The sequence below is a fragment of the Penicillium malachiteum genome (assembly GCF_028827825.1).
Source record: "Penicillium malachiteum strain IBT 17515 chromosome Unknown utg000004l:1.0-4883003.0:1.0-4884900.0, whole genome shotgun sequence".
Taxonomy (NCBI): domain Eukaryota; kingdom Fungi; phylum Ascomycota; class Eurotiomycetes; order Eurotiales; family Aspergillaceae; genus Penicillium; species Penicillium malachiteum.
Genome location: NW_026643097.1, coordinates 315,208 through 336,318, shown reverse-complemented (window position 1 = coordinate 336,318; position 21,111 = coordinate 315,208). Strand labels below are relative to the sequence as shown.

Genomic DNA, 21,111 nt, shown 5'->3' with positions numbered 1-21,111 from the left:
GCTAAAGAGAGAATGTCTTATGGAAGCCGAACTACTGCTCCTGTAGGATAAACAAACATGGTCCTTTGTTTTGAATGTCACCCGACATCTCGCTGCCTCGATGTTTCGCGTCCCGTCGAGTGGTCGTTTGTCTGGTGTATAGCATGAGCACCATTCTCAATTGCGTGAATTTCTGCAGGATGCAAAAAGGTTCACTCTTCAAAATGCGTACATAGCTGGCATTGCTCCACTGCAGCTCTACTATTCTGGACTGGCATTTGCACCAGTACAAAGCATCATACGACAGAATTTTCTTCGCGAAAAGCCCAGACAAATAGAAATACTACCACAGGCGATGAAATACTGGAACTCAAATCTACAGACACTCGAGGGGCATTCTGATCGGGTCCGGTCTGTAGCCTTCTCCTCGGACGGCCAAACGGTGGCCTCTGGCTCGCATGATAAGACGGTCAAGCTGTGGGATGCTCACACGGGTAAGGAGCTACAGACCCTCAAGGGGCACTCTGATTAGGTCCGGTCTGTGGCCTTCTCCCCGGACGGCGAAACGGTGGCCTCTGGCTCGCATGATAAGACGGTCAAGCTGTGGGATGCTCAGACGGGCAAGGAGCTACAGACCCTCGAAGGGCATTCCAGACCCGTCGAGTCCGTGGCCTTCTCCCCGGACGGCGAAACGGTGGCCTCTGGCTCGCATGATAAGACGATCAAGCTCTGGGATGCTCAGACGGGCAAGGAGCTACAGACCCTTGAGGGGCACTCTCAATGGGTCTTGTCTGTGGCCTTCTCTCCAGACGGCCAAACGGTGGCCTCTGGCTCGGAGGATACTACAATCAAGCTGTGGGATGCTCAGACGGGCAAAGAGCTACAAACCCTCAAGGGGCACTCTGATTGGGTCCGGTCTGTGGCCTTCTCCCCGGACGGCCAAACGGTGGCATCTGGCTCGGAGGATAGTACGATCAAGCTGTGGGATGCTCATACGGGCAAGGAGCTACAGACCCTCGAGGGGCATTCCAGACCCGTCGAGTCCGTGGCCTTCTCCCCGGATGGCCAAACGGTGGCCTCTGGCTCGGAGGATAGTACGATCAAGCTGTGGGATGCTCAGACGGGTAAGGAGCTACAGACTCTCGAAGGGCATTCCAGACCCGTCGAGTCCGTAGCCCTCTCCCCGGGACGGCCAAACGGTCGCATCTAGCTCGCATGATAAGACGATCAAACTATGGGATGCTCAGACGGGCAAGGAGCTACAGACCCTCGAGGGGCATTCCAGTTCCGTCGAGTCTGTGGCCTTCTCCCCGGATGGCCAAACGGTCGCCTCTGGCTCGCGTGATAAGACGATCAAGCTGTGGGATGCTCACACGGGTAAGGAGCTACAGACTCTCGAGGGGCACTCTGATTGGGTCTGGTCTGTGGCATTCTCCCCGGACGGCGAAACGGTGGCCTCTGGCTCGGCTGATGAGACGATCAAGCTGTGGGATGCTCAGACGGGCAAGGAGCTACAGACATTCGAGGGGCATTGTGGTTCTGTCGCGTTCATCTTCGGCCAACTTCCAAACCAGACTAGCCCTTATGCCTCCATCGCAAATGGCTGGATTACCTTTGCAAACAAAAATACGATATGGCTTCCTGCTGAGTATCGAACTATGAGCTGCTTAGCTATACAACATAACAGGCTGGCTCTGGGTTACTCTACGGGGACAGTTATAATCATAGGTTTTCGCCATGATTAGATGACTGGCCATTGTACTGGGCTCGGGCTCCTTTTCCTTATCTTGTAATACGAATATAACAGCTCATTGGTTAGTTTAGCATCACGTATAATCCCGTTGCGCCCGTTGCGCCCTTTTCATCGTCGGATCTGAAAATATACCGCGATTATATTTCAAAGGCATCATAATACCATGGGAAAGTAATTAGGCTGTTTCACTAAACGTCTCAATGGTTCCAGCGAGCCATGTAATTTATATTTGACTGGGAAATGTCATAACCATAACAGTACTAAGACAATGTAAATTTCAACGAATCTCGATCCAGACTAGTGCGCTACTGTGGCGCTAAGAAAGAGAGAAAGAGTGTAAATCCTGTGGACACCGAACTTGTCGTCTACTGTACATATTTTGTTTCACGAATTTCACTACATAAAAGAACTTTAATAAAGTTCAGATGCAAAGTAATAAAACATTTTCCATTGAGAAGAGACAACACACAAGAACCCGAGAATGAGGCTGAGTTTGTTACCCCGCATCCGGGGAATATTCTATTAGAGCTTGCCAGCCTTGGCGAGCAGTTCCTTTATTTGAGCGCTATGCTCATCGACGAATTTGGTAAGCTTCTCCATCACATCATCCGGAGGAGTTCCTTGATGAGCGGGATATGGGGAGGGATTGCAGGGGCTGTTCTTTGAAACATTAGGTTTGTAGATGCGCTCGTTTAAGCGCCGCTCGGATCGCAGGGGCGATGAGTCGGGTGCCAAAGAAGACGACAAAGCGGCCGAGGTCATAGGTCGAGATAAGGGTGGGTGATCATCTCGTCGCTCAAATCCATTATCACTCCCGTCGTTCTTTCCTCTTCGTCTTTTGCTTGGTCTCCAACTGTCTCTGCCTCTGAAAGAAACTCCTTGGTTTGAATTTCCATTTGAAGGTGGTGGCTCATAAGTATTGTACGGTCGGTATGAGTCACTTTGATGAGTTAAATCTCGTGGTTTGGAGGGAGCGTTTGGCGGATGCCCGGTTCGTTGCCGATGTGGAATTTGCTTTTCAGAGGCGGGTTGCTGCTGAAAGGGAACTCGCTGCTGATGTGAACCGTGCCACTGCGAGGAAGCTGGACCTTGAAAGGGTGTTCGCGGTCGAGGCTGAGCTTGCGGTTCAGATGGACCTCGAGGCTGAGAGCCAGCTCGCGACCAAGGCGAGACTTGCCGTTGAGGGTGAATGCGCGGCTCAGAATGACTTTGTAGCTCAGAAGCAGCTTCTGATTGACATGGAGCTTGCTGTCGAAAGACAGTATCTTGCGGAGACAAAGCTCGCCGTCGAGAGGGAGGCCTTGATTGAGAACGCCGTTGTGGCTGAGAGGATGTTGGCGGTCGAGATGCACCTCGCCGCTGAGAAGCGGTTTGGGGCCGAGGCGAAGCTCGCCGCTGAGATGGAACCTGCAGCTGAGAGGGAGCTCGAGGGTCGGAGAGACCTTGAGATCCAGATGCAACTTGCAGCTGAAAGGGAGTTTGCGGCTGTGGTTGAGCTGGCGGCAAGGACGTAGCTTGTGGTTGATTTATCGACTGGTGCTTCTTAGGCTGAATTCCAGTTCGGCCACCGTTTTGAGGCTCAGAAGTCGTCCTAATAGCTTTTGACCACGACCGCTTGTGACCACGATTTGCAGACTTGGCGCTATCATTAGGGAGATCTGAACCGCTGTCCAAACAAATCACATCTACTGGAGTTGGCTGAGAGGGGCCCAACTTAGTAGTCTGCGTCTGAATGGAGCTGGAATCCCCCGTCTTGTTGTGTATCAAGAATTCATTCAATAATCCTGTACGCTCGCCTTCGGAATGATCCTCAATACTCTTCTTATCCCATTTCTCTTCCTTCACAACTGTTGATTTGATTTCTTTGGAGGCACTCGAGTCTCCTCCCCGAATCCAATTCTGGTTACACTTGACCCAGGCTGTGCGAATCTCAGTTTCTCGCTCTACCTTCAAGGTGCTATCTTTCTTGCCAGCAACGGTAAGCCAACTGACTGTAGCCGCAAGGTCAAGTGATTCAATCTCGACAATCTCCTCTCCGCGAGTCGACCGTTCTTCCCACCTGGGACTCAACCACTCAACAAAACGCCTTTCAAGGTAGTCGAGCACCCCACAACAAAAAGGGTCCAATTGACTGTCCTTATGCCTTGGATATGAGAATATAATAATTTTCCTCTTGAGCGCCCTCACAAAACATTGCTCCGTAACAGGAGATCTGTGACCCTCGACGAGCAACAACCGCCATGGACGGGACTCGCGATTTGAGCCTCCGCGCGTTTTACTCTCAAAGTACTCATACCATTTCGCAAAATCGAATTTGTCTGCCCAGCCATTCGGATTGGAGCCAAGCCAAACTCTGGACTTTTTTTCAAAACCTGCAGACTTCTTGCCCTTGTTGATGAGGTAAGGAGTCAGGAACTTCCCCTTCCTGGAGATGCAGAGAATAGTGGAAGTCAAGTTGCGGGGTTCGTGATCGGGGTTTGATGGTCGATGGAGTGTCATCTTCTGATGTTCTGCGTATTTAGTGGTGATAAATCCCCACTCCTTTACCGCATACATGTTTTCGGGCTGAATATTATACTCCTCGATGCATTTGGCGAGGCGGACTTTGAAATCAGCAGCCGAGGCCTTTACATTGAGCCGAGCTGACAGTTGACCCTTTTCGATCGCTATTTTTAGCTCAGGGCAGCGAGAACAGAAAGTTGACCCCCAATTCTTATTCAGTGGCTTTGCACGATACAATTTGCTCTGCTTCTTGGGCTTGTGGTATAAAGCATTTCCAATGCGTCCCGCGCAACCCTTCAAACTGACATGTCCACAATCGAGATATTGAAGACAATACTTCAAAACATTCTCCTCTTGTTTCTTGCTAAGACAGCACGATGCGTGTGTTTTCTTGGAGGGCGTTTGAGGCTCTTCAGACATGTTATCAAAGGTGCTTGGATTTTGTGGGCGTGGTGAACTCGTGAAGGTTGGAGGCGGTTGAATGAGAATGTATCAATTGTCAACCACTATGAACAGTGACAGTCCTAGGGACGGTGGCTAGTCAATAGCAGATATGAACTGGGAGGTGTATAATGAGAGGTTCCGAAATAATGAACGATCAACTAAAAAGGAATCAGCAAAATGAGTGGCTCGCTTGGACGCGGGGAATTGATACTCGTATGTGCACCTCGAAGGGCAATAGGAGGAAAAGAAGAACAGAAAAGAACGAGGGGAAGGTTTGATTCCGATATCTTCAACTTCAATTGTGTGAGAAGTTTTGAGAGTGATCGAAGATTTTAAAACGGGCTACTGATTTTTGACCTGTGAAAATCTATACTCCCACATTAGGGCATAAGAAAATGTGCATACGGAGTAAGTGGTCGGTAATAAATCCATTTTTGGAAATGAAAATCCTCCTCTGTGCTCTCTCTCTGTATTCCGTACAACTATCGAAATTGATTGGTTGCTTTTTCAACCTACTAATCTAGAGAGCTGGAAATCCAAGTAATTTGTGGCGTTAGGGGGATTCCTCAAGATTAGGGGGGAGACTTGGGGAGTCTAGCCCCGGAGATTGGCGCGGGATAGCCCATATACATCCGGGGATCCACTATACAATGTTGACAGATCGAAATCTGTGGGAACTACGGAATAGTACTGTGGAAATAACATCCAGAAACAAAAATACATTCTCACATTTATCCCCCAGTCAATGGTTCATGGCAAATACAACATGAAATTCCAAGGTTGATGGATTGGAAATCCGTCTCCTAAAAACGGAAAATCTGGAGAAAATAGTATTCCGGTTATGGAGGTATTGGCTCCAGGAGAACCTTGGGACCCGAGACTCGTGAATAAATGGATACATCATACTTCACAATTCAGAATTCAAACAGAAATCCCTGTTCAAACTACTAGTACGGAGTACCCCGTACAATGGTGGAATACATGCATCTCAACCTCCGTATTCTCGATTCCATTTCATCACATTTTCCATTTTTGTTACTTTATTTTTATTTTCTTGTCGCCTTCTCTCCCGCTTTGCTTTTTGGAGTTAGACATGTAATATGTAGTTTTCTTCGTGCCCGGTGTCCCCCAGTCCTACTAGTAGAGGTGGACCGCGCCCGGGCAGGCAGTTAGCTCCAGCCTGGAGGCTAGCCCTGGAGACAGTTTTATGCTGTATTTCACATGCCCCCTCATGATCACCATATTGATATAAATCTACTCAAGTGCTGTCAAGTTGCAATCTTTCAAACCCAGTGAGTCAAAAAATTCTCAGTAGGTGGAGGTTGGGGCACTCATGGATTGGATGGGACTTTTACAGAAGCTACCAAAAAAAATAGATGATATTTCAACAGAACAAGGGAATGAGAATTTTCAAGTAAGCCAGGAACAACCAGACTTGCAAAGTACTTGGTGTAGGGAGACAAAAAGGGAAAACAAACGGAAAATGGGAGAGAAAAGTTGAGAAAAAAAGGAAAAAAGATGTAGTATCAAGAGAACCACAAAGACATGATGAAGAACTTCGTATTTACTCAACTCGGGGTGTCAATGAGCGAGGCAATTTCTGCACGCTTCACGCGATGTAGAGATTTCTTGAAGGTTTTCTGCTCATCTGGCGGCAGAAGCTTCGCTTTTTTCTTGTCCCGCTTATAATCGTCCTCGATATCGCTTGAAGTGCGTTTCTTTGGTGTCTTTGATGTCTTTGGCGTACAAGATTGACCAAGGTCCCGAGCGTATGTTAGGGAGGACGTCTGAGCAAGCGAGGGTCTTGGAGGGGAAGTTGATAAATCATTCTCATCACTCGATGGCCGCGTCCCGCTTGGGATTTGAGGATGGAGCGAAGATTTGGTAGCACGAGAGCAGCCTTCGGTATTGGATGATGCCGGCGGCTTTATTGATGAACGAGAATGACCTCCAGAGCGTGGCGCCACAGACATCTCAATCCCGTCAGAGTCACGCCTATCAAGAGGTCGGGGTGACAAGGCAACATCTTTCGAAGCTATTGACTCAGCTGCGGATTTGGAGCGCGTTATGAGACTCTTGGTGGGAATGTCTTCTACTGCCAGTAAGCGGCCACGCCTTTGGGATGAGAAGTCCGTGTTGCAATGAACCTTCTCAGGTGGGATATATTCATCATCGGAGGCTGCGGGGCTGACCGGGGTGAGTTGGGCTTCTTCCCTTGATGATGATTTGGGAACGATGAAACTCAGGAGCCAAGATCCCTCTCGTCTATAGCAGCAAAGAGTTCATCCATATTCTCTTTGTTCCAAGGCTCTGGATCCTCAGGATCGCGTATTTGAGCACCCAGAGATGCAAAAAGGGCACTTCTCCAGGCATTTGCCGCTTCGTTCTTTCTCTCACCAATTTCTCTGCTTGTCCCCTCAACGGTCATTTTGCGGAGTATATCCGCAAATTCTCGAGGCTTGAGAATAATCCCAATGCTCTTTTTGGAATACGCTTCATGCTCGGCTCTTTCTAAATGTTGTTTCCAGCGCAAGATCAGAGATTTCCTGTACTCTCGATCAAGACGACTCCCCACTCCCCAATAGAAAGGGTCCAAATCCTCTCTCTTATTTTTCGGCAAAGTAATACAGAGAATCTTGCGCTCTCTGCACCAGAAAAAGAAGTCTTCCTTCACAGGGTATCGATAGCCATCAACAAGCATGAGTCGCCATTGAAAACTTTTGAGAGATGATCTTGTCTGAGGATCAAAATGATCGGTCAACCATCTCTTCAAGTGGAAACGGTTTATAAAGCCATTTTCATTGCAAATGACTTTTAGCTGAGCGGAGCTTTGACAAGACGAGTCTGCTACGCCTTTCACGATGGCCCAAGGGGCAGGCAGAGTTCCATCGGCTGAGAAACAATTTATAGCTGAAGCCACGAAGCGCCGTTCGTCGTTAGGCTCGCTGGGCCGGATGACTGTCACTGCCTTTGTCTTTCTGGTTTTTAATGTTAGAAAACTGAGTTCTTTCATGATATGCATATTTTCTTTTTGAATACCATATCTATTGATCAAAGACTTTAGGTTTGATAACCATTGCTTGGCCAGGTCATCCTGCTCAACCCTTGCGGCCTTCCGAGCATCAGTCATCTTGCGTTTTAGGACAGGGAATTTGCTAAAAAAAGGATTCGACCATTTTGGATATATATGATCCATGAAAGTGGCACCACCTCTTTCATACTCTGAATCACGCTCAAGTAATGCATCTCCAAGACCCGCCACAAACTCTTCACACTTAAGCTCGTGTCCAAAGTCGATCCATTCCCCGCAAATCTTGAGAAGCTCCTTTTCCTGCTTGTCGGAGAGCTTCGGTTCTTCTGTGTTGTCAACCTCTCGCCCTCGAGAAGGTGCTCTAGAGAGGCGCTCGAGTGGTGTTCCGGGCCATGGAATGAATGCTTTTTCTGTGCAGCGTGGTTGAGAAGTGGAAACGGCCTGGATGCTTGACAAATCGTTTCGAAGGTGGTGGTACGTGAATCTCAAAGTTACTTAGCATCTGATTCTCAAAACCACTTTCTGACAGTAGGTCATTAAGACTGAAATCAAGCAGTTTGCGAGAAACAGAACTCACAATGGTCTAGGAAGTTTGATCAAAGACCAAGGACTTGAAACAATCCTTGAAACTGCAGACGTCTATCTGTATGCCTGTTCAACTCTTAACCATAAAAATAAAGAATGAGCGCAAGAGCCAGCTTCGGATAGGTGGTTTCCAGGATTGTTCTCGGGGTAGAATGATCGGCCAAGATTCAGTGCTGAAATCATCAAGAAATCATTTGTGTACGTATGCGTAGCAGGCTCTCTGCTCAGGTGAATTTCAATCGTATAGGTTTTTGACCAAGACATAAACCTTGGAAAGTTGTGCGCAATACAGACCACATTTCGCTATATCAACCGAGAATTCGTTATTGTATGTAATACTGCCATTTGCTTGCTTTTTTATTACCGTGAAAATCCCAAAGCAAGTGTGCTTTGGATACAGGAGAGGCTGGGATGGATTATCCAGTTGGTGGCGTTAAGATGCGACACTAGGAAAAACCTGGTGATCTCCTCCATGATCCTGCCCAGGTTGGTTAGGCAACTTGGGCCTTTGGTCCAGAAATCTCTTCGCTTTCTTTCGTGGGACCCACCACATGAATTGACAGGTCTGCTTGGTAAATTGAGAAAAACAAAACAACTTTTTCCGTACTTTGTACAGAGAAGTGGACGGGAATCAGATGAATGGGAGTCAGAATGTTATTTCCAGTCATCCATGAAACCAAAACGCCCATTTTGCCCAGTTTCAACTCTGGTGATGCAATAAATGTTGCCAAATACCACTCAAATCTAAACTGTGTGTTTGAATGATCCATGCTTGAGTGGTATACAGAGAGCGACCTCGGGAAGGAGCTGCACAATTCTGCGACCTGCCAACTGCAGCTCCCCATGCAAGACGCGTGTCGGGTTCCGGATTTGATACATCATATGGGCCTGCAAAGAACTCAATAGATCATTTTCTTGCTCCCACTTGCCCGTGTGTCAATTCAAATGAATATTCAGCTTTAGCGACAAAAATACCGAAAGATCTTGGATCATTCGATCGGAATTGCTAAAGCCCCTTGAAGGCTAGGTGATCGCTTCAAGTTTATTCTTAAGAGTTGCATCTTGGGACCATTGACTGTGATACTCAGTATGTAGCGCCGTGAAATCAATTCTAAGGTGGAAATATCTAAAGCTTCTTTGTAAGAAAATTGCCCATGATGAATTACATAGTACTCCGCAATGGTCTGCGCACATCTGGATAGGATGCTACTTATTGATCAATATTTAAAGATGAAATGGAGGGTTTACTATTGCTTGGCAGTTTTTTCTGTTCCTTTTTTTGTTTCAAAACGTTGGACTAACAAATGAAATTGATCAAGTAAAAGAAAGCCATAAAAATCCAGGGTTTCCAGGAATTTGAAGCAAAAATGAAAAAGAACCAGAAAATGCGCAGAAAGGAAAGGAAGGGATAGGGAAGGACTGTATACAATGCACACACTGCAGTTTCAGACATAGGCACAGGGAAAGAAAAGGACCGAGAAAAGAGCGGGGCCTTATATATCACGATGATGAAAAAGGTCACAAAGAAAATGTCAGCAGTGGGAACGAAGGATATTTGTTCATTTGAATGACGCAAGGATCTGTGCACACAAATTGTCCTTCAGGGTTTGCCGATGGACTTCCCTCTCATGCGCAGGCAGGACCTCCAAAGCCTCCATAGCACGACCATGATCGTCTATGATTTCATTCACAGTCCGCTTTCTTGTTGACTTCAGGGGAGGAATCAAATCGGAGCCCGGTGAGAATGAAGGGGAGGAGTGTATAGCAACAGAGGAAGAACTGGTCATGGGAGATGGGCCGACAAGGGAAGAGCTTGGGCCTGGGACTGGAGACGATGAATTGCCCATATCGCAGGAATAATACCTCGAGTACTCTGATTGCGGACGAGGCAAAGTTTCGACAGGACGAGAACGAACTCTGACATACAGTCTTGATGGAGTTTCCAGTTTCGCACGAGATTGAGATCGACCTCTCTGTCGATATGTCAATTGAGCTGGAGAAGGTGATCGACGGCGACGCCTGTCGGGCGAGGATGGCCTTGAACCGGCAGTGAGAGCCATTGATCTTGCTCTAGACTGAGATCGGGTGACGCGAGCTGCTGCAAAGGGTGTCTCAGCTACTCTTGAACGGGAGCGTCCTCTCACTGAAGGCTCTGGGTATGAGCAATCATCGTATGAATCGTCTGCAGAGTCAGTCGATTCACTGGAAGTACTCTGAGCATCTTCCTCATCACTGTAGACAGAGTTGTCGACTGTCTGGGAGCTAGATTCCACATCGTCCAGAAAATCCTCATCTTCATCCACAATGAAATAGTCCTCCTCCTGCTCCTCATCTACCAGCTGTTCCGTGTTCAGATTTTGTGTATCCTCAAAGCGATTGATCGAGGCACCCGTCGAGGCGCTCGAGAGCACGGAAAGAGACCCAGTTTTCCATGCATTTTCTGCTTCAGCTTTTCTTTGAGCAAATATCGGCTCCTTGCCTGCAACCGTAATTCTGTTGAGAATTCCTGCAAATTCCTGCCACTTAAGACTGACCTGACCACTGCTATTGTCATGAGGGTCATCACTGTTGTTCTTTTCCAACATATTTTTCCAGCGCAAGTATAGCCACCTCTTGTACTCTCGTTTAATGGTCTTGGAAACACCCCAATTGAAGGGATCAAGATCGTCCTTTTGATATTTGGGGTATGAAATGCAGAGAATCTTGTGTCCCCTGCACCAGAGAAAAAAGTCCTCGTGGATAGGACAATTGTAGGTGTCGACCAGCATAAGTCGCCATATGGGGCTTCCAAGCTCCCATTGACGCGTTCGAGGCTCGAAATGGTTGATCAACCATTCTTGCCAATCAAGCTTGCTTGGCCAGCCATTTCTATTGGATGCGATATGAATTCCAACGAATTTCGCATAGGGTGAGTGATTATCTTCTTTGAACATGGCCCAAGGTGCAAGGATGGTCCCCGCCCCGGAGAAAGAATGTATGGCTGAGGCCATAGGTCGGGGATCCAGATCTGGGTTTCGAGGTCGAGTTAAAGTGACATTTTTGTTATTGTCACTCTTTGAGATTAAATAGCCAATTTCCGTCACGGTATGCATGTTCTCGGGTTTGATATCGTATTGATTGCACAAACTTCTGACATTCGCGACCCACTCCTTGCCAGTGGTATAACTCTCCTCGTTATCTTTCAAAGCCTTTCGAGCTTGAAGGATTTTTCTCTTCAATTGACCATGGGAATAACAAAAGTTATAACCCCACTTTTCGTATAAATAAGTCCCAGCAATTTCTCCTTTTAGCCTCCAGTCACGTTCAAGCAATGCATTTGCAAGGCGAGTCACGAATTCATAAGCCTGGATGTTGTGACCACACTTGATCCAGTCATCGCAAAGTATAACCAGTTCTCTCTTTTGCTCCTCGGATAGTCTTGGTTTCGAACCTCTTCTGCGGCTCATGGTGAACTCGATGTCCTCTTTTCACAGGCTTTTCGGACCAGTCAAGGGTGTGAAGTCTCAGAAAGCTGTTGCGAGAGTGATACTATGCAAATTTCAAAATCTCTATACATCGACCAGGGGAATGCTTTTATTGGTGACTATGAGCATGCCATGGAGGGCACGATCAGGAATTGAAGCAAAGCAGACCTTACAGAGAGCTGAAGATTCTGAAGAATCCTTTCGATTGTGCAATAACAGGGCTTTTGTTTATTGTGTGACCGTGCACGCTTGACCAGGTTCAAAGTTGAAGGCAAAGATGAAGCACTTGAAGATAAAGAGGTTCGGGCGCCTCCCTTGAAAAGCGTTGAGGTTCGGAATTGTGGAACCGACGGTGAAATTCTTTTTGATATAGACGATTGACGATGAAAGCTGAGAATGGCCTCGGATCTTTGTCTATGGGATATGAAGAAGTTTTAAACACGAATATCATACAACAGAGGGTATGGAGTACTAGGGTATACCTAGGTATGAAAACAAACCTGGAAAATTAGGGCACGGGACCAACTTGGCTAATCAAGATTCTCTGGACGGTGAATGAGTCTATCAGGGGGAAAACATATTGCTTTTGTTGCCTAGCTAAGACTTTTACCATCACTGTTCGATTTTAGGGTCCGGCATTGACTAGGTATCTAGTTCGTGGCGTTTTGCGTTGCCGCAGAGACAAGGGAATTCGATACTGGATATTGGCTCGGGCGTACCCTGCATATCCGAGATCTACCATGTGGGGGTTGACAAGTCTAGACGGCATTGATCATTAATGTAATGGAAACGAGCCTTTGAGGTAATTGACAGATTCACGGTGAATAACACTCCGTGGATGTATCAATTGATAATATCGGTGTGTTTTCTTGGTTTCCCCGGTTGCAGCTGTAGCATTAGTAAAAGAAGCGGGCCAACTCGGTCCCCCTTTTCCAATTGAGCACTGATTTTGACATTTGAGTACGTCACCAATTGCTGGGGACGCATAGTGTGCACTAGGATCACGTCACCAAGGGTCCATGAAAAAGGAATGAATCCACACGAAATATCATGTCATGATTTCACCCCATTATCATGAGGAATCTTGAAAGGCGCCGCAAAGTCGCAGAGAGTAGATGCATTGCGTACTCTCCGTGCGTGAACTACAACATTGAAGTGTTTGGAATTCTGTGTCAGTCGAGGCGCGCCCCGGGGACTCGGAGTTCTGTAATGGACACATCATAATACCGTCTAGTACGGAGTACTTGGATCCAAAAATAAAATGCCAGCCCAAAATGCTAGCAGCTCTCTCTTAGAGCCGATCTCATTAAATCGTAAAAGAGACTTTCATGTGCAGCATGGCGTAGAAGCGGGATTTAATGGTTGTCTGCACACAGATGCATAGCTTGTCAGATATTATGCCTTAGCGTGCTCCATACCTCGCAGCTATCAACCGGATAAGCCAGATTTGCTCACCAGGTGACTTCTGATTTGGATTGATGACGATCCGTCCATCTAGTTCTAAATTAATGTGTCGATCGTGAAGATCATTTCCTCCTTGTAATTAGTCTCTTTTATAATGCACGTTTCTTGGGGAGACCCAAACTATTTCAAGTTGCACAGTACGGAGTAAGGAGTGCATACCACTAGACATGACTAGTCAACTGCCCAGTGGTGTTGGCGGCTAGCCGTTGACAGACACGCGATGCACTACCCCGGACGTCGGGGCTACTGAGGACAACTCCGACTAGTAGATACATACAAGCTAGATTTGTGCTCCAGTATTGAACTTGAAGCATTACGATACTCTCATCTTCACGTTGCCGGGAGTGCTGGTAGAGTTCTATGAAAATTTTCATAAACTCTCAGAGTTGTATACATCATCAATTGCACCAAACCTTGGAGATGGACAAGGTTTTTACTGATAGGACATCACATTGATTTCGTGGTTGGGAAAATAAATTGTAATTTAGCTGAACACATGCGCATGCTCATAAATGAACTTGAATCAACTTGAAGGTAAAACTAGAGAACAACAAAACACAATATTTCCGAGATTTTGAATAGAAGCAATGAAATAAGCTCTAAATTTACATAAAACACATATATCACGACAAACAAAAAGAAGCAGGGAGAGAGGGGGTGCGCAGGTAGGTGTTGAAATTGAACTTTCAATTCAGACAAGAGCTCTACTATCTCTCGGGCCCCAGATAAGGCCCCATATGAATTGAAGAGACCAAGGAACGTTGTTGAGCTATGATTCTTCATTCAACTCCGGTCCGAAAGAGCTGGAGCTTATCACTTGGTCTAACCAGGAATTCAACCGGTTCTCGAGGGCTCCTTGTTTGTCTTCAGGCATTATTCTTATTCTCTTCATGGCCTTGTCATAAGTGTCGAATGGGTTGTCCACACTGCGCTTTGTACCTGAGCGTTGGTCTAACGATTGGCTGGATCCCTTGGGCCGTAACGCAAGCGGATTTGTGCCTTGTGACTCGGTGGGCAAATCATCCTTCACAAGAGAAAGAGTCGACTGTTCCAATTTCTGGCCAAATGTGGAAACTGGCCCTTTGTCTTTGGGCGCTGGGGGCATTTGCTTGTCCGAAGAACTGAGAGATCGAACCTGTCGTCCGGACATTGAGACTGAACCTTCCACATTCAATCCACCGCTATCGAGAGGTATTAGCGGGACTTTTTCCTGGGCAATAGTTGCTTTTCGAGCACTAGGGCTAGGTTGAGGCCAGTATGGAGATCGAATTCTCTTATCTGAGGCGACCTGGGTCTCAACGGCTTTCGAAACTGAGATTTGACATTTTTGGTCCGAAGACTTGGCAGGAGTATTTTCCTTCGAGTTATCTTCCTTCGCGTTACCATCATCATTTGACGGAGTATGAACATTGGGTAAAGGCTCGGATGCTTCCTGATCGTTCGATGGTAGGTTGACATTGGCCTGGAATGTAGCGATACCCTCATTCAAGGTAGGGGGAACCGTCTCCTGATTTCCATTTTGATTGTCGGATTCCTGAGAACGAACAGCCTGAGAGTTGCGGGTGCTTTTATTCACAATATCAGAAGTTCTGCATTCGTCCCCTCGATTCTTCCAACAGCCAGTGTTGCTGGTAAGGTGGGTTTTGACTGTTGAACCCATGGGACCAATCAAAATGGTATAACTCTTCCATGCTTTTTCTGCTTCGACTCTCCTCTCATTCTTCTCCGTCTCTAGGCCCGCAAACGAAATTTTGCTGAGTATACCTGAAAACGTCCGAGTATCAAGACGAACCTCAGCTTTCTTTGACTGCTCCCATCGCAAATAAATCCATCTCCGATATTTTTCCTCGATAGTTGGAAATACGCGTACATGAAAAGGATCAAGATCCTGCCTGCATGTTCTAGGGTATGAAATGCAGAGGATTTTGTGTTCTCTGCAGAAAAGAAAGCAGCTCTCATCGAAAGGAGTTTGATACCCATTAACGAGCATGAGCCGCCATCGAGAACTTTCACGCGGCGGTTTTCGTGTCTCGGGCTCAAAGCTTTCATGCAACCAAGATTTCCATTCCATAATGCTTGCCCATCCAGTCAAATTGGATGCGACCTGAATCTCAGAAATGGTAACATATGGTGATGGGTCCTTTGCTTGGGTCATCACCCAAGGAACGAGGATCTTCCCTGCCCCAGAGAAGCAATGAATGGCCGATGCCATGGACCTGCCCGTTTGGAGTGCAGCAAGCTTTTCGTGTGAAGGTCGAACAAGTGTGACCGATCTTCTGTTACCGGATTTTGAAGTAAAATATCCGATTTCACGTACAGCATACATATCTTCAGGGTCGATATGGTATTTTCTGGTCAAACGTCTCACCATCGATATCCATCCTTTGGCGACAGTTTCCTTATCCTTTCTTGACTGGGCGCGAGCGTCATCTATCCTTTTTTGGAATTCAGGGCGCTGATTGCGAAAATCGGTAGCCCACTCCCCAATGTCTTCCGCGGATCCATCCTTGCCCTTTTCATGTTCATGCAAAGCATTGGCAAGGTTGGTCACAAAGTCGTAACATTTGATCTCATGTCCCCAGTCAATCCATTCGTCGCAAATCTTCAAAAGCTTCGTTTTAAAGACCTCGCTGTCTTTCAAATTCCCAGACATCCGGTCAGGTCTCGGAGGCGCGTTTTGTGGCATGATAAGGATACTCTGTTCTGATAATTTGTTTTCGAAATTGACTGGATTCAGATTCTCTAAAGATAATTGTGCAGGTCCTGGCACGCGGATTTCGAAATTCGGATACATTGACTGCTCAATTTTTCTTGTAGTTCCGGTCAGTATTCTGTCAAAATGACTCAAGAGCCTTCATAAGCAAAGCAAAACCTACAATATCCCAGCTCAGACGGAAGACCTTATGTCAAGCCGTGAATTTATCTCGCGTCTTTGGGTGTCACTTGTGGTTTCTGGAAGGAGCTTGAACAAGAGAGAGGTAATGAATAATGAATCCTACTAAAGGCTTGCCTTAGGCGGGATTTTGACTAGCGACCATGTAGGATGAGGGGAAATCTCAGTAATTGAAGCTAAATTATGGGATGCTATTTCTCTTCATCTATCTGAGAAATCGGTTAAATACCCATTGTTCATCAGGATCAATTACTGTTAACTACTCCGTACTACTCTGTACATTGGCCATCAATTGATGAGACCAAAATACTTCGCTAATTTACTAGTGATCAATTCAAGTTCCCCCTGGGTCCCCCTTTTGTTTTGCTTTTTTCGTCAGCTAAAATATTTGACAGCATATCTTTCTCTCGCGATTAAGGGGGCGCTGGTATCAACTATTCAATGCGTGGCGTTTAGAATGCTGCGAGGCTAAGAAAACTTCAGGATGAAGTACCGAGTTGTACGGAGTATAGTTCCAAGGTTGGATCCATCGTCATAATATGGATTGACAGATCAAATTGGGTATTTCCTAGTCAGTATGCCAGCGCGGAGTATAGAAAATTTGAATCGCCAATTTGCACCTGGTCAGTCTACCTACTGATCTATATTTAATACTATCAATAAAATTGGGGTGCAGCAAGCGCCCGAAAATACACATGGGCATCATTTGATTCCAAGGTTAATTCTAGCAACTATAGTTCCGAGGGCTTCAGCCTTGGAACTTGAAGTTCAAAACTTTTGCTTCAAGTTATAAATTTCTGGAAATTTCCAACGATGTTGAACCAAAGGCATATGTTGTGGTCAACATGGGGCTTGAAATGGACAGATCATAATCGAATGCTTTCTACTTCGACCCTCGTATCAGCACACGGGTTGAGTACGGAGTACATAATCCATTGATTGAAATTATATGTCAATAAATGCTCAGTTTACTCACCGGATGGGTTCACGTTTTGATATTCCAGCCTCAATTAGCGATCGCCCACTGGCATCTCTCGGGCTACGAAGCCCATACTACTCCGTACTAGCACTAGAACGGAGTAGTTGGGAATTGATATGTAGATCACGGAAATCATTTCCTCTTCGATTTGGTCTTGGTTTTATAGTAATAATGTACACGTTCCAAAATGGCCGGAGATAACGTCAAACTATGGAGTACACATGTGCATATGTACTCAAGTGCTAGTATGCAGCAAGGGGTTCGGACCTGAGAGTCTGGATGAGTGGAGAAAATATTGGTTCGAAGAACACATCTACAATTAGACACATTGCATATTACAGCTTTCTGGCAAGTCGTGTTTTCCCCACTGGCACCTGCACATGTGGGCAAGGCTGATGCTCAGGGAAATATACATAGAGATGAACTTGCACGCTTGAATCAAGCTACAACCCCACTTCTTTTGACAAGTACTAAAATTGAAAGAAAAGAAAAGAAAAAAACTAATCGGATATACATCCCGAAAATATTACACAAACTTGAAAATCTTTCCAAATTAAACTAAGTCAACGAACTAGCTATCATATTCTAATTTCGCCTCAACCCCCTCTTCCCAGATCTTAAACGGCAAAACAATACACGGTGTAGATGGACAAACCTTGTGTCGATTCAATGTCTTGAATTTTGGTCCATTAGGTCCTGCCACGTACTTTGCTTCTCCAAAGATTGATGGCTCTCCAGGTGGCTGTGCATCTCCCCATTTTCCATTAAAGTTCAACCAGGCGACAGGGGACTCTCCATCTCCTGTAAATTTCCCAGTTGATGGATCATATGTATAAGCGTATGCATTAAGTGTCGGATCCCAAATAATTCCTCTGTCTGTGTAATCGAGGAGTAGCCCAGTGGGGAGATTAAGACCGGGGATTGTGTGATCGTGTTGCCTGTCACGCGATGATATTAGAAGCCCGTTTCAAGTAATATTTATTAGGAAAATTGAGAGATTCAATTCACCCCGCTACTGCATAATTGGCATGTGTGCCATTGGCGGAATAAGCGTATGGTCTTTTCCCTTTCTTTTCCAGCGCCTTGTAGGTAAATGCCTGGCCGCTGGCGTGTTGACTGAACCACATGGCTTGAGGTTTGCCATTTGCAAAACGAATCATGTTATGTTCCCTGCTCAAAATGAGATGAGAAATCCTTCAAACGAACTCCCATCGCATTCAAGTTGAAAGATTCAATTCCCTACCAGTCTCCAATATGGTCACCAAATTCCATACCCAATACGATATCTCCTTTGTTATATCTGCCAGTTATCAGACAACATTCTCATCCTGTCTTGACGCGGGGGACTCACGCGTAAAAATAGAAGTAAAATGCATCAACATTGCCGGCTCCATGGTTGACGACAACAATGGCACATCCTGTTCCATTTCCCGTGCGGCCTTCGCTATCTGGCGTGATACCATCCCACCAGGCAGGCTGGGGATCTTGTGCGATTCCGTCGGGAGTGGTTAGATAAACGCTGGTATTACCCAGACTGTTCAGCTGGTCAATATTATTCAATGTGAGTGGGGACGGAGCACCAGAGATTGCTGTCCAATTAACCTCTGGGGTTGTGTGGTCGAGTTGTTGTTGTAGATCGCTTGGTCTGTACGCATCTGTACTATATAGCCAGACTAATGGGGCTGGGTACGGGTTAGAACCTTGGAATCTTGCAGGAATTGGGTGAAAGGGATATTGGGTTTTATACCTACCATATTCATATACATATTGAGGAATTTTTGACGTTGCTCTTAGAGTGATTTGTGATGAAGCCGCGGTTTGGGTGAGAAATAGAGCTAATAGTGGGATGAATATCACCGTAAAGCACGAAACCAGTCGCATCGCGGCCTGGGAGTCTTAACCAAGATTCGATGAATAGCAATAATCGGAAGTGTAAACAACTTTATCTTTGGTCTCACAATGTCATGGATTTGTCTTGATTTGGTATTCGAGTTCTTGAGTTTGAGGCGTTCATCCAAATAAGTATACCTGGAACTGGATGATCTCAGTATCATTCCAGCACATATCAGCAGACAGGCCCTTTCCCACCACTATTCCATTTTCTTATACCCAGTAACATACTATTAAGTGTAGCAATGTAAGAGAAGTCATCTGTATAATTTTCGAACCTTGTCTATAACACACCCTGCAGCAAATACAAGTGTCTTGCCTAGGTGCTTTTGCCCCACCTCAAGTTGTATAAATGAGATCAACCTGAAATGTTATGTTGAAAATTAGGGGCCTTGAATGCTGTAACAAACATCTGAATATCAAGTGATAGGGGATAGCAAATAGTATCTGAATACAACCACATGTGCAAACTCAAGTTCGTATTACCGCAAATCTTCGTGTTGAGTATGATCGACTGAAAGGACTTGGGATGGATGCCTCAAAATTGATGTTACATGCGTAGGTTCGAGGTCAAGATGAATATCCAGGAACCACGCTGGGAGATCTATGTTTTTGATTCGATAGCAGCCTATTTCTGTCATATTATAATAGCCTGAGTGCATTCCGCGCATGGATCTTGTCATCGTCAGGAGGGTGTGATCACCGCCTACCAGTCAGATGATGGGGTCACGATGGCCCTTCAAGAAACAACCTTGCAAGTTAGGAAGATTGGCCACTCATGAATAGCAATGTTCTCAGCTACTCATAACTGGGAGTCTTATAGGCTGTTCAAAAAATATAAGGTTCTTCAATCTTTTCTCTCGCTATGCACCTGAGAACTTGAATGTCTTACAAGTCATGATATCTACAGCCTCGTCTCCTTCCCAGCTGCTTCCTCCTTCTCTTTCATTAACTTGAAAATCCTCAGATCTAACGGGATTCGCTCTCCCAGCCATGTTGCCCGTTGTGTATGATCTCGCTCTTGTGATGCCGCTGATTCACCTGTATTAGGGTGGACCAAAGCACTGAGCGGGCCCCGATTAATCACCAACCAGGGAATGAAAGCACCGAACTGAGCCGGTGTGAATATATTCACTTCGAACATGGCTACAGGATGCGGGCCAACGGGTTGATCGAAGAATTTGTAGATTCGTAGTTCGGGGACTGTGGTATCATGAGTTTGGATACATGTTGTACCTGGGTGTAAGTAGATCGCTTACATTCTCGTCGAATTCTTTCCCAGAGTGCCTTGGCAAATATAACTTGTTCGGGATTGCTCTGTACACAGGATCAGTCTTTTTAACCCTGACAGTGACACGGATCAAGTACTAGCCGGGTCATTGCTCACCTGAAAGTGGTAGATGTGGACATCGAAACCGCCGCGTCGATCCTTGCTAAGGGGATCCGGGAACTCTGAGTATGCATCACTGAGAATACCGTGTTGGGGATTCTTGAAGGATTTGCCGTCTTCGTTTCGCTCCCTGGTTCACGCAGAGCTCGGATTAACTTCAAGTTGGAACGTGGGGAAATGCCCCTTCGAGATGGACTCGGACTGGGCTTACTCGGAGAGTGGCTCGAGATTCTCATATCCCTCTAAGGGAGATGGATAAGTAAAAGCGAACTGGTCTGTCATGTTGAATGCTGTTATCTTCAAGTTTCCAGCTGGAGGGTTCAAGTTGTCCTGTATTTGACTTTGTTAGACCATTTTGGGGTTGTTTCTATATATACGAGGCACGCACTGATCCACCAGGAGATGACCAATCTTATCAATCAGCAAGTAATATAAGCTGAGAAATCACAAATGAGGACAAATGTCGTCAGTGTGGCAGACTGTATCACCATCCACTCGAGCATGGAAGAGTTCCGCACTGACAAAGCTGCGGAACTTGAAGAAGCGGGTCCAGATGTGATTTTCATGGTGCAGGTGGATCTCAGTGGATGCGCTGGAGGAGCTTCGAATACAGAATCATTAAGGGATTTGAACTCGTGAACTTCGTAATTTACATTGATATGAGCATCTTGTACGGTTCTATGTAAGAAAGACGTTTGTACTCCGTAGTATGCGATTCATCTGTCGACCACCTCCAG

At 46.1% G+C, this 21,111-nt stretch overlaps 9 protein-coding genes across 9 annotated transcripts; 1 reads left to right on the top strand and 8 right to left on the bottom strand.

Annotated features, from left to right (window-relative positions):
- Positions 1-334: 334 nt before the first annotated feature.
- N7483_008278 (WD40 repeat domain-containing protein) lies at positions 335-1,724 on the top strand (the record flags this gene model as incomplete). The annotated part of the gene is made up of 3 exons (XM_057091705.1): positions 335-448; positions 512-1,150; positions 1,203-1,724. The coding sequence occupies 3 exons, from the start codon at positions 335-337 to the stop codon at positions 1,722-1,724; spliced, it is 1,275 nt and encodes a 424-aa protein (XP_056942879.1).
- Positions 1,725-2,254: 530 nt separating this feature from the next.
- N7483_008277 (uncharacterized protein) lies at positions 2,255-2,494 on the bottom strand (the record flags this gene model as incomplete). The annotated part of the gene is made up of 1 exon (XM_057091704.1): positions 2,255-2,494. One exon carries the CDS (start codon positions 2,492-2,494, stop codon positions 2,255-2,257), a length of 240 nt encoding a protein of 79 aa, XP_056942878.1.
- Positions 2,495-2,682: 188 nt separating this feature from the next.
- Positions 2,683-4,654, bottom strand: N7483_008276 (uncharacterized protein; the record flags this gene model as incomplete). Its single annotated transcript, XM_057091703.1, has 2 exons — positions 2,683-3,199; positions 3,243-4,654. The coding sequence occupies 2 exons, from the start codon at positions 4,652-4,654 to the stop codon at positions 2,683-2,685; spliced, it is 1,929 nt and encodes a 642-aa protein (XP_056942877.1).
- Positions 4,655-6,246: 1,592 nt separating this feature from the next.
- Positions 6,247-6,651, bottom strand: N7483_008275 (uncharacterized protein; the record flags this gene model as incomplete). The annotated part of the gene is made up of 1 exon (XM_057091702.1): positions 6,247-6,651. The coding sequence occupies one exon, from the start codon at positions 6,649-6,651 to the stop codon at positions 6,247-6,249; it is 405 nt and encodes a 134-aa protein (XP_056942876.1).
- Positions 6,652-6,920: 269 nt separating this feature from the next.
- N7483_008274 (uncharacterized protein) lies at positions 6,921-8,246 on the bottom strand (the record flags this gene model as incomplete). The annotated part of the gene is made up of 2 exons (XM_057091701.1): positions 6,921-8,150; positions 8,229-8,246. The coding sequence occupies 2 exons, from the start codon at positions 8,244-8,246 to the stop codon at positions 6,921-6,923; spliced, it is 1,248 nt and encodes a 415-aa protein (XP_056942875.1).
- Positions 8,247-10,278: 2,032 nt separating this feature from the next.
- Positions 10,279-11,284, bottom strand: N7483_008273 (uncharacterized protein; the record flags this gene model as incomplete). Its single annotated transcript, XM_057091700.1, has 2 exons — positions 10,279-10,392; positions 10,439-11,284. The coding sequence occupies 2 exons, from the start codon at positions 11,282-11,284 to the stop codon at positions 10,279-10,281; spliced, it is 960 nt and encodes a 319-aa protein (XP_056942874.1).
- A 2,707-nt stretch (positions 11,285-13,991) lies between these two features.
- Positions 13,992-15,908, bottom strand: N7483_008272 (uncharacterized protein; the record flags this gene model as incomplete). Its single annotated transcript, XM_057091699.1, has 1 exon — positions 13,992-15,908. One exon carries the CDS (start codon positions 15,906-15,908, stop codon positions 13,992-13,994), a length of 1,917 nt encoding a protein of 638 aa, XP_056942873.1.
- Positions 15,909-17,665: 1,757 nt separating this feature from the next.
- N7483_008271 (uncharacterized protein) lies at positions 17,666-18,975 on the bottom strand (the record flags this gene model as incomplete). Its single annotated transcript, XM_057091698.1, has 4 exons — positions 17,666-18,032; positions 18,103-18,264; positions 18,338-18,394; positions 18,446-18,975. 4 exons carry the CDS (start codon positions 18,973-18,975, stop codon positions 17,666-17,668), a joined length of 1,116 nt encoding a protein of 371 aa, XP_056942872.1.
- A 913-nt stretch (positions 18,976-19,888) lies between these two features.
- Positions 19,889-20,656, bottom strand: N7483_008270 (DOPA 4,5-dioxygenase family protein; the record flags this gene model as incomplete). The annotated part of the gene is made up of 4 exons (XM_057091697.1): positions 19,889-20,187; positions 20,244-20,301; positions 20,372-20,504; positions 20,586-20,656. 4 exons carry the CDS (start codon positions 20,654-20,656, stop codon positions 19,889-19,891), a joined length of 561 nt encoding a protein of 186 aa, XP_056942871.1.
- Between the last annotated feature and the right edge of the window lie 455 nt (positions 20,657-21,111).